The sequence below is a fragment of the Prunus mume genome, linkage group LG7 (genome assembly GCF_029339155.1).
Source record: "Prunus mume cultivar Tortuosa linkage group LG7, ASM2933915v1, whole genome shotgun sequence".
In the NCBI taxonomy this organism is placed as follows: domain Eukaryota; kingdom Viridiplantae; phylum Streptophyta; class Magnoliopsida; order Rosales; family Rosaceae; genus Prunus; species Prunus mume.
Window position 1 is genome coordinate 335 of NC_142704.1, and position 16,953 is coordinate 17,287.

Sequence of the window (16,953 nt, forward strand, 5' to 3'; positions counted from 1 at the left end):
GATCCGGTAATACTCGCGCACTACCCTTAAGCGCCTTGAAGAAGAGCGCGTGTCGTGTGACCTTGGAGATGAATGCAGTGGGGCTTCGCCCGTAAGGCTCTGGATGTCCTTGATCGTCCTGGGTATTGCCATGTCTAATATGGTCTTGATCTTCTCTGGATTGGCCTCAATACCCCTCTGGCTGATCATGAAGCCAAGGAATTTGCCTGAAGCCACCCCAAATGCGCACTTGGTGGGGTTAAGCCTCATCTTATACTGCTTCAGAATGGTGAACATGGCTGAGAGGTTGGGGATGTGCTGGTCAGTAGTGCGACTCTTGACGAGCATGTCATCAACATAAACCTCCATGGTGTGGCCAATTAGGGAAGCGAAGTAAGCGTTCACAGGGCGCCGATATGGCCTCGGCATTCTTGGAGCGAAGGCATGACTGTAGCAATAAAGGCCATGATCCGTGATGAATGAGGTGTGTGCCTGGTCCTCAGGATGCATGAAAATCTGGTTGTACCCCGAGTAAGCATCCATGAAGCGAAGGGCTTGGCCGTGTGGCATCAACCAGCCCAGTCGATCGGGGTAGAGAAGCTATCGCCGGGCGAGGCCGTTGAGGTTGGTGTAGTCTACACACATCGCGGCCCTTTGCCTTCGAACCATCACCACATTGGCCAGCCAGGTGGGATAGTCCACCTCCTGATAAATCAATGCTAGTTAGCTTGTCCACCTTTGCCCGCATGGCTTCATATCGCTCTGGGTCATACGGCAGCCGCCCAAGCGGGTCGAGCGGCGGATGTGCTTAGCCGTGGGATATGATCTCAGTGATATACGGCATGTCATTGTATGACGGCGAAGACCTCGAATTAAAGGCGAAGGGGCGACAAGATCGAGCAAGCTCTGTGAGAGAAGTGCCGATCCGGACTGCCGGTCCGAGATGTTGTCATTAGAGTAACGGCTTAAGGTCTTCCATAGGTTCGGCCTGCGGTGACAGATTCCTCCTTGAGGTCCTCACGGGCGCTCGGTGCCGGCGCAGACGGTCTTTGGAGCCTAGGATTCTGCGAGGGCCTCGCCCGATGTTGGCGGTTGGTGGACCTTCTGCGCGAGCGTAACGACCGGGCGCCAAGTAGTCTCCGCGCCACCGATGCAATGCCATGAGCGTAGAAACGAGCAGCGACATATGGGTGGAATGAAGACCTTCATTTGGGCCATGGCGAGGCGGCGAGATGACATTGTAGGCATGGGGCGATCAATAATGAGAAGGGTGGTGATTGTCCTCAGCTGGGTGCCGATCAATAGAGATTAGGAGATGAATGCTTCAATGGGCTGGACCACCTCACGAGAAGCTCACTAGGGTGTGATGCTTGTCGGCAGGTGGATGGGACTGGAGCTCGTTGAAGGCCTCGGCAAACATCACGGTGACGGGCGCGGTGTCCACGGGATCGCCCACATCAAAGTTAGAAATGTCGGCGCGAATAATGATTGGGTCATCGTGAGAGGATAACACCGCGCTCTTCCTCCTCACAGAAGGTAATGAGGCCAGCTGATTTATGGTCTTGACAAGCGTCCTGCTCATTGAAGACACACAGTGCGTATAGGTGGAGCGGACATAATGTTTGATGGGTTGTTAGAGTTCCAACGGGTGGGACCACCACTGATAGTTGAGATCATGTTGATCTGCCGTTGGTGAGGGTTAGGTGGGGGTGGGAGATTGTGCACATATTTATCCAGTTTCCCATCGCGAATAAGTCCTTCGATGATGTTGCGCAAGGCAACACAAGATTCGGTGTCGTGTCCACCGAACTGATGGAAGCGACAGAAGACACCCGTGTTGGGCATGGGCTTGCTGCCCGGTCTCCGGGGGGGAGGTTTGGGTATGATAGGTGCCTCACCAGGACATTTTCGTAGGTGGTGTTCAGGGTGGTGAAGACCTCGAATCTAGGCTTGGGTGAGAAGAGTGGAGCCGATCACACCTGTCTTGAGTTGACCATTGGATTTAGTGGTGGTTGTTATATCGCCCGTTTGTTATTGTTGAAGGTATCTGGTAGTTATCCTTCCGCTTGAGGTCTTTGGTACCACAGGTACCGGGAGTAGAATGTTGGTAGGTGAGGTGGGTCTGAAGCGGTGGGGATCGTGAAAGGATGATGTCTGGGTGGTGGGACGCGTTGGAGTTGAAATACTCATTTGTGCATTGCTGCTGCTTCATTAATTCAGCATCGTGTTCCAAGGTTCTTTGTAGACAAGGTGCAAAGTTAGACTCTCGGAGGCCACTCTTGAAAGCCCCAAAGGCGGCCGATCATCGGTCTCGCAGGCGTGGGAGTACTCGTGGCTGAACACGGACATACTCGAAGAGCTCATCCTCACCTGCCTAAGCATGTACAGGTCGTCCCGCGAGTAGAAGCGATCGATGCGGATCATGAAATGGTCCGAGAAAGCTGCCAGGTGTCAAGCGTATTGATGGTGCGGGGCTCGGCTGTAGAACCAATCGGGGCGCACCGCGAGGTAGATGGGAAAAGGAGGCACATGCCCTCGTCAGTTAAGCCCTTGCATCCCATGGCGGCTGGAAAGAATGTATGTGGGTGAGGATCCTCCGTGCGGTGTAGAAAGCGATCGAGAGGGGCTGGATTTCCTTCTCTGAGTGGAGTGGGATGCGCTGGTAAAGAGGCTCGGTGGTGGCCGCTGGAGGGTTGGTGGTTCTTCTTGCTGCTCATTCCCAGACGCGGACCTTCTCAAGAAAGTCTCATTGAGTCGGCATGAGGAGAGTCTCGAGTCTTGGAGGTCCGGTGTGTGTGTTTGGCGGGAGCTAGATAAAGTCGAGGTCCACGAACTCCTCGGTGATGAGGCTCGTGCTCTTGAGTAATCATGCTCCCAGTCATCAGTCCCCATACCCTCTCTGTAGGCACATGGGTTGGTTTTGGTGGGGGGCCTAGGTGTGTCACCTTTGGGTCTTGGAGATTAACGGGGATAAGAAGGGTCCGTCGGCGGTTCGAATACGGTCCGCAATCCACTAGACCTTCGTTGGTTCATGATGCGGTTCCTTGGCGGGAGATACGAGAAAGCGCGACTTGGTCGTCTCCGGATGGACGGGGTCCTTAACCTTGCTGGGCCTAGGCTGGATTGGAGGGCTATGGTGGGAATGCTCCGGCTGGTTTGGTTTGTGTGCACTCGGGGTTCTGGGTAAGGCTGCGTTAGAGCCTGGGCTTGGATTCCGTTCGATTTAAACCGAGGATCTGTGAGTCGTGTTCGGCTCAACATTCCTGCAGTGAAGATGGTCACCTCTCGGACATCTTGAGCGACCTTTGGCGTGGAGGAGCTCCACCTCGGCACGGAGGTTGACCTCGCCGGTGGTCCCCTACGGGAGGTACCCTCTGAGGGTATTGCGCTGGGCATCAGCGGCTATCCTCGTTAGAGCATGGCTGAGTATGGAGTGAAGAAAAGCGGAGGGCGGATAGGTGAACCATTAGGCTGATTAGAAAATGGGTTTTAAGTATTGGTTTCCCGAATGGCGCCGTAAGCTTGATGCTCCGGAAGGTCCCAGCTAAGAGATAGGGGATTGTCCTTAGCAAGAGAAGGGCTGGCCTTGATGAAACTAGCCGAGAAGACAAAGATAGGAAGCGATCGTTAAGCCGGACACGGTGTAAATGCCGGCGAAGGCTCTCCGTGTTAGTCGACTAGGGGTGGTGACTATTGCAAAATACTTGATAATAGTGAGAGAGAGTTACCATTTTCTTGATTCTGTTCCTATTTATAGGGAAGTAAAAGTAGGAGGTTTGCACAAAGTTCCGATGTGGGACTTTGTGCAAGTTGCCGTGATGATGACACGTGTCTCCTGTGTTTAAGGTTTGGCGGTTCGAGCTTCGGCAAGTGGTTGTCCCTTCGGAAGAGCATCTCCCTTTGGCAGGGAGGAAGGCATGTCTACCTTGGTGTTTTAGTCACGCTTGGTTAATTATGGTGTAAACAAATTCAAACTCCTAGGCTCCCGAATCTACCCAGCACACCCAAACGTCTAAACCGGAAGCTCACCAAACTCACAAGGCCCTTGCCGATCTGCAAGTGCCTTGCTAAAGGTTCTTGAAGGCTCTCGACCACACCTCTTGCCGAAGCAAGACCACCGCTGCTCTACCCGGTTCCAAGTCACATTTAACTTGTGATCAAGACACCCATAAAAAGCTCACTTTAACACCTGCCGAAGACCTAGCTCCAAAGGCCCGACCACTCTGACATGGCTCTTTGCTAACTCTGCCCGAACCAAGACTTCAAGGTCACACGAGCCAGGCAACAAATTGCGAACGGCAAGCCCGTTCAGACCCAAAGGAGGACTCTCAAATAATTTTAACGCACCTTGCCGAGCGGAAAGACCAGCACCAATTCCTCAGCAGCTCCTCGAAATCCCAAGCAGCCTAGCCTCTTTCAAAAATCGCGACGCCCGAATATCGCTGCAGTCCGTGTTTCACGGACTCAAAGACTCAAAGAAATCACGGAAGGATTGGTGCGAAGCTTGTCAAACACCGTGGATCTCTCGACAAAAATTGGTCCTTGTGCCTTGCTTTGCCCAACGGCAAGGCTAGTGCTTAACAAAACCAATTCACCAAACCAACCTTACCGAGGTCGGGAAACAACTCACCGTCCGAGAATCAAGACGCGACTGACGAATCTTCGCAAGACCCAAACCACTCATTGGATCGAGCGGTGCATAAATTCTCCCCCAAGCTGCCCTTGCCAAACCTACCTTCGTCCCCTCGGACCTTACTACGAATTCTTTCAAGATTACCCACCCGAGCAGCGATCTCCATCTTGGGTTTACCATGATGAAAATATGAGGAAGCCTCCTTGAAAGATAGCCCAACTTTCGGGTGACCCATGCCTCATCCAACTTTGCGAAAGCTTAGGATGTGTGCTCAAACTCTGAGCAGCAAGGATACGGACCCAGCTCCAACTCGCGAAAACCTGCACCTAGACTCTCTCCTTCTGGCCGAAACCCACGACCCAAGGTGCAACCTCACCAAAATTCCGTTCGAACGTCTCTTGCCGATCGGCACCTTCTCCTTCCTTCGAACCCAGCCCTTCAATCCATGCAAAGCTCTCAAGGTCTCGGCCCAAAGGCAACTAGCACCCGGCTCTCACGAAGGAGACCTCAAGAAAACTCAGCCCTCCTTTGCCGTTCGGCAAGGGAAATTGGAAAGCAAGCAAGCGGACCCTAGCTCACCACACCTCTTGGCCTTGCTGAACCTAGCTCGAGTGACTTTGCAAGTACCTAAAAACACCCCAAAGGCCCACTCTTTATTTTCCGAAATTTTTTCTCCAAACACACCCTTGCCAAACGGCAAGGGCTGTAACGGCTATTAGATGCTTGCTCCTCTCCCACAAAACACCAGTCAACAAAGTCTTGTTGAAGCTCATTTAGGGGCCCAGGCCTGTAAACCCGTTACCACAAGACACTTTGGTCCCTTGCCGAACGGCAAGGACCATGGAAAGAGAAAGAAGGCCCGCATCTCTTTACCCACCCTAAGCCAAAACTCGATGCACTCACACCCTTGCCGAACGGGGAATGGTCATGCCATCTGTCCTGGGTGCTCAAATACAATTTTAGGGCCCCAATCTTTTCAAAAGAAAAAAAAAAAGGCCCAGCCACAAAACAGCCCAGCTATGCCTCAAAAAGAAGGGGCCCAGCCACATCAAAAATCCACGTTGAAACCCCACTCCAATTTTCCCTTGCGAGCAGGCAAGGACCATCTGAGGCTGTTTTTGCCACCTCTCTCATTTCAGCCCAGGGCTCAGCCCTTGCAAAATCGTTTAAGCCCAAATCACTTGGGTCCCTTGCCAAAGCCTAGCTCCAAGGGGAATTTTTCCAAATTCTCTATTAAGGCCCATCCTTTTTTATCCCAGATCTTTACCAGGAACCTAAGTATACTCCAAAGGCCCAGCTCCTTGCTCTTCAAAATTTGCTCCCCAAGGCCCCTCTTGCCAAAACTTCAAGGCCACGACCTCTACCAAAGCTCAGCCCCACAAAGCTCAGTCCCGGGCTCCTTGCCAAAAGTCTAGGTACCCAGCTACCAACAGGTCCAATGCTCACACAACTTTTATTATACCTTTCAAGTGTTAACACAACTTCTAGCTTGCCAACTTTGGGGACTAAGGAATGCCCTACGGCTCCCACTGAACTTGGAATGCTCGGTTATGATTATACAAAATCTAACAAGTTCCCAACCCATAAGTTACTTCTTGACCGCGAACTTGGGGGACTACTGTTTACACCATAATCAACCGAGCATATCCAGCCTCAAAACAACTAGCACAAAGGCAGACACGTGTCACCACCATAGCGACTTGCACAAAGTCCCACATCGGAAATCTACACAAACCTCCCACTTTCACCTCCCTATAAATAGGGAGTAGTATCCATGTGAAAAGGGGACTTCCTCTCTCCACTTAGAAGATGATCCGGGTCTCAGAGCTAGACCCTAGGTCCGAGGACTCTTCTAGATCCCTAGCCTGGGCATCTCACTTGTCATCTTTATATTCGGGTCCAACCTCATGTACAAATGTAATCATACACTATTATAATGAGAACATAATTCTCCGTGGACGTAGCCCATTCATTAAGGGTGAACCACGTATATCTTGTCTTCTTTACATTTATCGCTTGCCCAAGTCTTTACACACATGTTTAAGGTCCTCACCTTCATTCATCATCCATCACACCTCATCACTAAGTTGGACTCAATCTTGGCCTAACCATTTTGAGCATCAACACAGGTCATCACCCGAAAAACAGTGAACTGCTCTCAAATTGGGGTCATACCACAAGAACAACTAAACTATCCTTCATTTTCTATTACAACAGGATCCAATGAGACTGAGTCTCAGTATTATACAAGGACAGTGAGGAACATTGGCCCGGCTAGTTCAACTTACAACTTGGATCTTCTTGTACCACATAAAATAGGCATGAGTGTGAAACCTGATGTGCTTACATTCACAGAGGTCAACCAGTAGATTACATACCATGTGGAGTTTATTGCAGAAGATGGTGTTGGCAAGGATGGTGTAGCATTTGGTCAGGGGTATTTGAGATGGGTTTCTGATAAGCATAATGTTACTAGCCCAATATCTGTGATCTTTGACTCTAAGTAGGTAATAATCATTCAATCTTAATATAGTTACAAATAATAATGTATTTTCATATATTGTAATAATAATTTACCTGTGAATATATAAAGTCAAGGGGGATTAAGAGCCTTGTTAAAGCTGAGTCTACCCTAGCTGCAATTTTGTTAAGGGCTCTGTAAGTTCAAATCATCCCTTTTATCACCTCCGGTTTTAAAAATCGATTTTCATCGAAATATTGACACAAAATCGGTATCAGTGAAAATTTGAGAGAAGCAATGGAAATTAGAAGAAAGGATTTGAGTGAAACTTGAGATGTTTATTTTGTCAACTATTAGCGTGAACTCTTTAAACATTTCAAGGATGACTTATTTAGCAAGACATGAGACTCATCGTGTTGATTGTTATTCCCTCTGAACAGATCCAAGGTTGCAAATTGCAATTAACCTTTGCATGAAGAAAGGGCGACAATTTGATAGAAAGTCTCAATAATTTGAGAAATTCAACTTAACTTGACCGAAAATTGCTATAATTTGAGAGATTCAACAAAAAAAAAAAAAAAAGGGATTTTAAAACTGTGTGGTAAACCGCTATTATATTGCCCTAAGATAAAAATGATAAAAAAACAATCGATTTTCTAGATCTTGGTCATGATGAAGCATTCCCTTCCCTTAAAATTAAAAAAAAAAAAAACAAAAAAACAAAAAAAAAAATGTGTGGACTTATTAACTTCAGTAAAACAGTTACACCTAAAAACAATGTGTGGAAATTATCCGACTCTCACACTTCTCAAATCCCCCTAAAGGAAAAGAAAATGTTAAACTATTGTCTTCATATTTAGGCCATGCCAGCCATTTTGTTTGACATTATATAGTGCCAAATAAGAATCAAAATCATCAATTGTTATTTTAGCCACTCTTGTCTCAATTAATTGATAAGAACAATAAACTAGCTGGCACCAGACTAACAGAACAGCCTCCAAAATCCAGACATAAGGTCTATCGACGCTTTGGTATAACTGAGAGAAATTAGCGAGCATTACCAAGTCCTGTTTTTTAATTCCAAATGTGCCGCAGTTTAGACTCTTATGCTCAGCCTCATTTGGCAGCCCCTTAATCAACCAAGTCACAACAAGCATACGTTCACAACCTTGAATCACCATCATCGGTACAAGAAATGCCGGCGAATGTTCCTTCAAACCCCACATTTCACCTCCATCTCTTGCCGTCCGCTATATATAGGAGCTCAAATGGTAGACTAACACAAGGCACTTGCACTTTGAGGTTCTTCTTCATCAAAAGATGGAGAACAAAAAGTTTTTAGCTTTCCAGATAATATATCTTCTTGGCTTAAGTTTCGTGTTGTATTTATCAGTGGCAGTTGCTAATGAAGAGGCAGTGCTGGAACCGCTAGCTGAGACAGATGAGGAGCAGAATAACATGCAAACTTATATTGTTTGGGTGAAGAAGCCAGTCCAGAAATACTTTTTCTCAAAATCTCATGAAGATTTAGAGAGTTGGTATCACACATTTTTGCCCACAACTATAGCAAGCTCAAACCAGTTGAAGAAGCCACGAATGGTTCACGCATACCGCAATGTGGCGACTGGGTTTGCAGCAAAATTGACGCCAGAGGAAGTAAAGGCAATGGAAAAGAAAGAAGGTTTTTTGTCAGCTCATCCAGAGCAAATTCTGCCTTTGCATACTACTCATAGTCCTAACTTCTTGGGGCTGCACCAAGGATTGGGAGTTTGGAAGGGATCAAACTATGGTGAAGGTGTGATCATTGGAGTTCTGGATACTGGGATATCACCTGATCATCCTTCATTTAGTGATGAAGGAGTAGCCCCTCCTCCAGCTAAATGGAAAGGCAAGTGCAACTTCAATGGAACAGTTTGCAATAATAAGCTTATTGGTGCAAGAAATTTCCAAGGTGGGCAAACTACGGGAGGCCCTCCAGTTGACGATGAAGGTCATGGCACCCACACATCCAGCACAGCGGCAGGAAATTTTGTGAAAGGTGCCAATGTGTTTGGAATGGCCAACGGCACAGCGTCTGGCATGGCACCTTATGCTCACCTGGCAATTTACAAGGTCTGTTCAGAGGCGGGTTGTGCTGAAGGTGACATCTTAGCTGCTCTTGATACTGCTGTGGAAGATGGTGTGGACGTGCTCTCCCTCTCGCTCGGAGGTGCCTCAGTTCCTTTTTATGCTGATGGGATTGCAATTGGTGCATTTGGAGCAATACAAAAGGGAATTTTTGTCAGTTGTTCAGCTGGAAATTCGGGTCCTTTCTATGCTTCTTTAGCAAATGAGGCACCCTGGATTCTCACAGTTGGAGCAAGCACCATTGACAGAAGCATAAAAGCGACAGCAGTGCTTGGAAATGGAGCAGAATATGATGGTGAATCATTATTCCAGCCAAAAGATTTTAGTTCAAAATTTTTACCTCTTGTTTATGCAGGCGCAAATGGAAAACAATCATCAGCATTCTGTGATGCTGGATCACTTGGAAACGTTGAAGGGGCAATAGTGTTGTGTGAGAGAGGTGGAGGAGTAGCAAGAATTGACAAAGGGGCAGAAGTGAAAAGAGCTGGTGGAGCTGCCATGATTCTCGTGAATGCAGAGACTGATGGTGATAGCACCTTAGCTGACCCTCATGTACTTCCCGCAACACATGTGGGTTATGTTGCAGGTGTTAAAATCAAAGCCTATCTGAACTCCACGTCAAATCCTGCAGCCACAATCTTGTTCAAAGGAACTGTCATTGGAGACGGACTTGCTCCCAAGATTACTTCCTTTTCATCAAGAGGACCAAGCATTGCAAGCACAGGAATTTTGAAACCTGACATCATTGGTCCCGGTGTTAGCATCCTAGCAGCATGGCCTGTTTCGGTGGACAATGGCACAGAAGGTAAGGCAACATTTAACATGGTTTCAGGCACCTCAATGTCCTGCCCCCACCTAAGTGGCATTGCAGCCTTGCTCAAGAGTTCCCACCCAGACTGGTCACCAGCTGCGATTAAGTCTGCAATCATGACGACTGCTGAAGTACATAACCTCGAAGGAAAGCCCATTGTAGACGAAACACTTAAGCCAGCAGACATCTTTGCCACTGGTGCAGGCCATGTTAACCCTTCAAAAGCAAATGACCCTGGGCTCATCTATGACACAAAACCAGAGGATTACATTCCTTACTTGTGTGGTTTGAATTACACAGACGAACAGATACAGGTCATCACCCAACAAAGAGTGAACTGCTCTCAAGTAGAAGCCATACCAGAAGCACAGCTAAACTATCCTTCATTCTCTATTATAGTAGGGTCGTCCGAAGACTCTCGGTCTCAGTATTATACAAGGACCGTCAAGAATGTTGGCCCGGCTAATTCAACTTACAACTTGGATCTTTTTGTGCCACAGAACATGGGCATGAGTGTGAACCCTCAGGTGCTTAAATTCACAGAGGTTAACCAGGAGATTACATTCGAAGCGGAGTTTTTGCACAAGACAGTGCTGGGAAGGATGGTGTACCATTTGCTCAGGGATATTTGCGATGGGTTTCTGATCAGCATTCTGTTACTAGCCCAATATCTGTTATCTTTGCCAGCAAATGAAATTAAAATAGGATCCCAGTAGAAGTTGTCACAAGCTTGCAGAGAATAACAGAAACAACTCAAGCCCAAAGTAAGTGCAACTCCAGTGGTGTAATTGAATGAAGTCCTAGAAGATTTGATATTTTTCTTGGAAGACCTCCAAACCAATGTCTCCTCTGCTTGTGCAGCATTGTGATTGTGAGGTCAACCATGTCTTACATGATGTTTCAGCAATAATTTGAAATTGACAGCAAAAAAATAAAAAGGATTGTTTGTTGCTTATCAATTTTTCCATATAGAGCTTTAGCTAGCTTTGAGTGAAGCTCTAATATATTAATGAGATTAGCTTTTATTATCTTTTTGTTTTCTTCATTTTTGATGAATGGCATTAACTATAGCCTTTTACGGTAGAAACTAGAAACTGCAAATTTGGGCATTGTGTACAAATTTGTAGGCACTTCAATTCAAGTCAAGTTTGCAAGTTTAAGATGATACTACCTCGAAGCTGAGGTCCAGTCAGTGTGTGCAGTGGACAGAAGAGAAGCAAACCCAGAGGCTGATATGATTGCTTGTCTTGGTGGAAGGAAAATGTGAGTCTTCAGGGTAGAATTTGGGTTTCAGAACCCCATCTTCCTTAATGCAGGGCCTCTCTCTCTCTTCGGCTTTGCAGCAGGTTCACATACACTATGGGTCACATACACTATATGTAAGTTCAAGTGCAATACAAATTAATAAGAAAGGTGTGTTTAAATTAGAGAGCAATTGGTTAAATTATGATAAATATGTAATTCCTATATTGCTCTTGACCAATCCACTCCAAACCAAGCCACCAAACATCACCTAAGGGTATACATTTGTTGACTGAAGGAGGAGATTTGAACATGAAACTTCTTATAATATTGAAAGATAAAAACCACTACCTAACACGTAGTTCGCTTGAACAAAAAAAAAAACATGTAGTTCATATAACAATGGTATACTTGGAACTTAAATGTAATAATTCACAACATGTTTTTTTTTTTCTAGCAAAATGAGTTTTCTTAATAACCCTGTTAGTGTAAATAACTCTTTATTTAATCCCAATTATATGACCATTTGAACACTATTAACTGGTGCGGATGATAACTTCAGCACACTATAAAAAATAAAAATAAATTAACCACTTACATGACCTGTCTCAATGGTTTGACTCTTGCAGTGAGCTCAAATATGTAAGTTAAAAATATTGGCCTGCTTATTTGATAATTCATTTTGATCAAGTTTTTCCCCGCAGGAGACATTCTCAACTTGTATCAGCAGCAAGCTCCAAAACTACGTACCAAGAACAACAATGAATTTTAACAAGAATGATAAAAATAAAATAAAACAAAAGTTGGCACCAAATTGCTAATAAATCTAGTGTAAGTTATAACATAAAGCCTATCGCCAGTTTGGTGTAAGTAACTATGGATTTGCGAGCATTACCAAGTCCTCTATATTGACTGTTATGTCAATGAGCACTTTAATTTAACCAAGTCACACCAAGCCAACCTTCACCTTCAATCTGTACAAGAAATGCAGGCTTTTTCCAGCTCGATCTCTTGCTATCTTCTATATATAATTGCATTAGTGGTAGACAAACACAGAGCACTTGTACTCCCAAATTCTTCTTGATCAAAAGATGGAGAACAAAAAGTGTGTGATGTTGCAGATTATATATCTTCTTGGCTTCAGTGTCATGTTTTATTTATCAGTAGCAGTTGCTGCGGAGACAGATGAGGGCAAAAGTAGCATGCAAACTTATATTGTTTGGGTGAAAAGGCCGGTCCAGAACTTGTTTTTTGCAAAATCTCATGAAGATTTAGAGAGCTGGTATCAAACATTTTTGCCGGACACTATTGCAAACTCAAACGAGCTGACAAAGCCAAGAATGGTTCATACATACCACAATGTGGCCACTGGATTTGCAGCAAAACTGACGCCAGAGGAAGTAAAGGCAATGGAACAGAAAGAAGGGTTTGTGTCTGCTCATCCAGAGAGGATTCTGCCTTTGCACACTACTCATAGTCCTAACTTCTTGGGGTTGCAGCAAGGATTGGGAGTCTGGAAAGGAGCAAATTACGGTGAAGGTGTAATAATTGGAGTTTTGGATACTGGGATCGGACCGGATCATCCTTCGTTTAGTGATGAAGGAGTACCGCCTCCTCCAGCTAAATGGAAAGGGAAGTGCGACTTCAATGGAACAGTGTGCAATAACAAGCTTATTGGTGCAAGAAATTTCCAAAGCGGAAAAACTACAGGAGGCCCTCCAGTTGATGATGAAGGCCATGGCACCCACACATCCAGCACAGCTGCAGGGAATTTTGTGAAAGGCGCCAATGCTTTTGGAATGGCCAATGGCACAGCGGCTGGCATGGCACCTTATGCTCATTTGGCAATGTACAAAATCTGCTCTGAGGATGGTTGTACAGAAGGTGACATTGTAGCTGCTCTAGATACTGCTGTTGAAGATGGTGTGGACGTGCTGTCCCTTTCACTTGGTGGTCCTTCATTTCCTTTCTATGAAGATGGAATTGCAGTAGGTGCATTCGGAGCAATTCAAAAAGGAATTTTTGTCAGTTGTTCAGCTGGAAATTCTGGTCCTTCCTATGAGTCTTTATCCAATGAGGCCCCATGGATTCTCACAGTAGGAGGAAGCACCATTGACAGGAGCATAAGAGCAACAGCCTTGCTTGGAGATCATGGAGAATTTGACGGCGTATCTTTGTTCCAGCCTAAAGATTTTAATTCAACATTGTTACCTCTTGTTTATCCTGGCGCAAATGGCAACCCATCATCAGCTTTGTGCAGTCCAGGATCCCTTGAAAATCTTGAAGGTAAAATAGTGGTGTGCGAAGGAGGAAGAGGAAGAGTTGCCAAAGGGGAAGAAGTGAAAAGAGCTGGTGGTGCTGCCATGATTCTTGTGAACCAAGTGATAGATGGCTATAGCGTCTTAGCTGATGCTCATGTCCTCCCTGCAACACATGTGAGTTATCAGGCAGGTTTGAATATCAAAGCCTTCATAAACTCAACCTCAACACCTACAGCCACAATCTTGTTTAAAGGCACTGTAATCGGAGATCCACTTGCTCCCAAGGTTGCTTCCTTCTCATCAAGAGGACCAAGCATTAGAAGCCCTGGAATTTTGAAGCCTGACATCATTGGTCCCGGTGTTAGCATCCTAGCTGCATGGCCTGTTTCTGTGGACAATGGAACAGAAGGCAAGGCAACATTTAACATGGTTTCAGGTACCTCAATGTCATGCCCTCACTTAAGTGGCATTGCAGCCTTGCTCAAAAGCTCCCACCCTGACTGGTCACCAGCTGCCATTAAGTCAGCAATCATGACAACCGCTGAAGTAGAAAACCTCGCAGGCTCTGCCATTGTTGACCAAACACTTTTTCCAGCAGATATCTTTGCCCTTGGTGCAGGCCATGTTAACCCTTCAAAAGCAAATGACCCAGGGCTCATCTACGACATACAACCAGAGGATTACATTCCTTACTTGTGTGGTTTGAATTACACAGACGAGCAGATACAGGTCATCACCCAACAAACAGTGAACTGCTCTCAAGTAGGAGCCGTACCAGAAGCACAGCTAAATTATCCTACATTTTCTATCAAAACCGGGTCCTCAGAGACTCAGACTCAGTATTACACAAGAACGGTGACGAATGTTGGCCCGGCTAATTCAACTTACGAATTGGCTCTTGTAGTACCACCTAAAGTGGGCATGAGTGTAAATCCTCAGGTGCTCACATTCACAGAGGTTAACCAGAAAATTACCTACCATGTCGAGTTCAACGCACACGACGATGCTGGGAAGGACGGTGTCCCATTTGCTGAGGGATATTTGAGATGGGTTTCTGATAAACATTCTGTTACCACCCGAATAGTTGCTACCTTCAGCACTCAATGAACTTAAAACTTGGGCCCAGAAGAAAATGTCACAAGCTTGCAGAGAATAACAGAAGAAATTGAAACCCAAAATAAGTACTACTCCATTGGTGCCATTCTAGTCTTCAAGATTTGATCTTTAACTTGCAATCCCCTCCATACCAATGTCTCTCTGTGTGTGTAGGATTCTGATTGTGATTGTGAGGCCAACCATTTCTTATATAATGTTTCAACCAAAAAGAAAACAGAGTTCTTTAATGTTATTTTCCCAGATAGAGCTAGTTGTGGAGGCAAGCACTAATATTAATATATTAATGGCATCAACCAATATATAAATTCGGGCAGTGGTTTACATGGTAACTGAAAATTTGGGGATTATCTAACCCGCCCAATAGACAAAATTATAGGTGCTTCAAGCCAAGTCTGCAAGGTTTAATAGGATACATACCTTGAATTGACAATTGGGTTTCAGAATCCAATCTTCCATAATGCAGTGTTCTGAAGACTAATGGACTTCCATGCACTCCTATGGCGTCTGCCCCATCCGTCTCCTTGGCTTCAGAGTTCAGAGTAGGGGTTAGAGTGTTTTATGTGGTAGTTGTGCTGGGTTTTTAGGAAATGAGAATTCTTCTTGTTCTTCTTGTTCTTTCTTTTTTTGAGCCCGGGTGTACTGATTAAATTTTCGGGTGAATTTGAAGTCTACTAATTTTTTCAACCAACAAATCCTGGAACCAAAGGATTATGGAGTACATTATGTGATAGTCGTAAAAAGAGCCACCAACTAGTTTTTGGTTTAATAACATTTCTACTTACTAATGAAAGATATCATAAGTTTAAGGGTGATTTTATTGGTACTCTATTATTTGCTCTTTGCGCTTTATACTAATTTTAAATATGAATAATGTATTTTACCCTTGTACATAATTGCCATTAAGGATAAAAAATATTTAAAATAAAAATTAAATTTGCTCACTATACCACATATGTTCCTGCAACTCTAGTTAGACTTTTTTCTTAAACCATCATGTTCTTACAACCCTAATGAGGTTTATACACTTATATTGGTGAAACAATATCTTGTATTTATTCATGAATGATGAGACTGAAGTTAGAGGGGCTTCGAATGAGGTATGAGTTTATTTTTGGCGTTTTTCAAGTTTAGGATTTCATGATGGTCGTTGGTCGCGTTCAAGATCTGAATAGGTAAATTTAACGGGATGCCACCGAAACATTGCACCTATTTCGGTTGTGTTTGACTGGTCGTTAACTTAAGATGCAGTGAAGATCCACCATAACATGGAACGGTGTTCGGTGGTGTATTATTGAATTTTTACCTACAATTCAGTGGCAACGAACCGAATATATTTATTTTTCAGTAACTTATTGTCGACCACAAATTTAATGTAAGCTATTTTGACTTTACTCCCATTGAAGGAACAAAAACAAGGTGACACCCTTAAAATAGATGACACATCATCCAATGTGATGGTCATCTCACCAAAAGGCATGTGAAAGATGTTCGTTTTGGGATGCCACCTCTCAACGAAGCTAGATACAACAATCTTATCTGCATTCCGATAAGAACACCTAATAAGTTGCTCTCGAATACTATTATTTGGATTAGCCCACCAATTCCACTCAAGAAGGATAGATGTCTTCGACATGCACCTAAGGGTTCCTAGCCAAATACAAATAAAATATTTAGGTTAATTACCATGAACTAGACTTATATTCTGCTTTCCATTATTACAGTAAAATGACTTACCTAGTTATTCCAAATTGTAGCTGCTATGTGAGTTTTAAAACTCGTAAATAAATATGGATTAATGGGACCTACACCTACTTGAGATGGCTCAGTAGGCTCGACATCTACCTCAACATTACTATCATAAGTAGTAGCTACATCTTCAACCTCTGTAGTATTCTTAAAGTGGTCTGGGGGACCATGTTGGGGCTGGTCCTCTTAAGGGGCTAACCTCGCCGCTTTATGTCTCCTTGTTGAGGCTGTGGGACGTTGTCTATTAGGTCGAGATGATGAAGCCTCAATAGTACCTCTGCGGGTCCTCTTCATATCTAAAAAACAATATTAAGTAAAAACTCAAGTAACGAATTTGGTAGACTACCACTGAAAAATGGAAACAAATTCGGTGGACTACCACTAAAAAACTGAATAGAATCGGTGGATTACCACTGAAAAATGAAAACATATTCAGTGGACAGCCACTTAAAAACGGAAATAAATTCGGTGGACTAACACTGAAACAAGATAACGACTTTGGTGAGATTTACACATGTAAGTTAAGGAATGAGGTTCATGAGGACAATTTAGGAAGAAAAATAGGGTGTAGTGAGTA

At 44.7% G+C, this 16,953-nt stretch overlaps 1 protein-coding gene and 1 pseudogene across 1 annotated transcript; both read left to right on the top strand.

Annotated features, from left to right (window-relative positions):
- Positions 1-8,393: 8,393 nt before the first annotated feature.
- On the top strand, positions 8,394-10,705 carry LOC148915126 (subtilisin-like protease 3). The gene is given in 2 exon segments (XM_089055690.1): positions 8,394-10,587; positions 10,590-10,705. Coding segments are annotated over 2 exon segments (2,310 nt in total).
- A 1,639-nt stretch (positions 10,706-12,344) lies between these two features.
- LOC148915127 (subtilisin-like protease 3 pseudogene) lies at positions 12,345-14,964 on the top strand (annotated as a pseudogene).
- Positions 14,965-16,953: the final 1,989 nt, after the last annotated feature.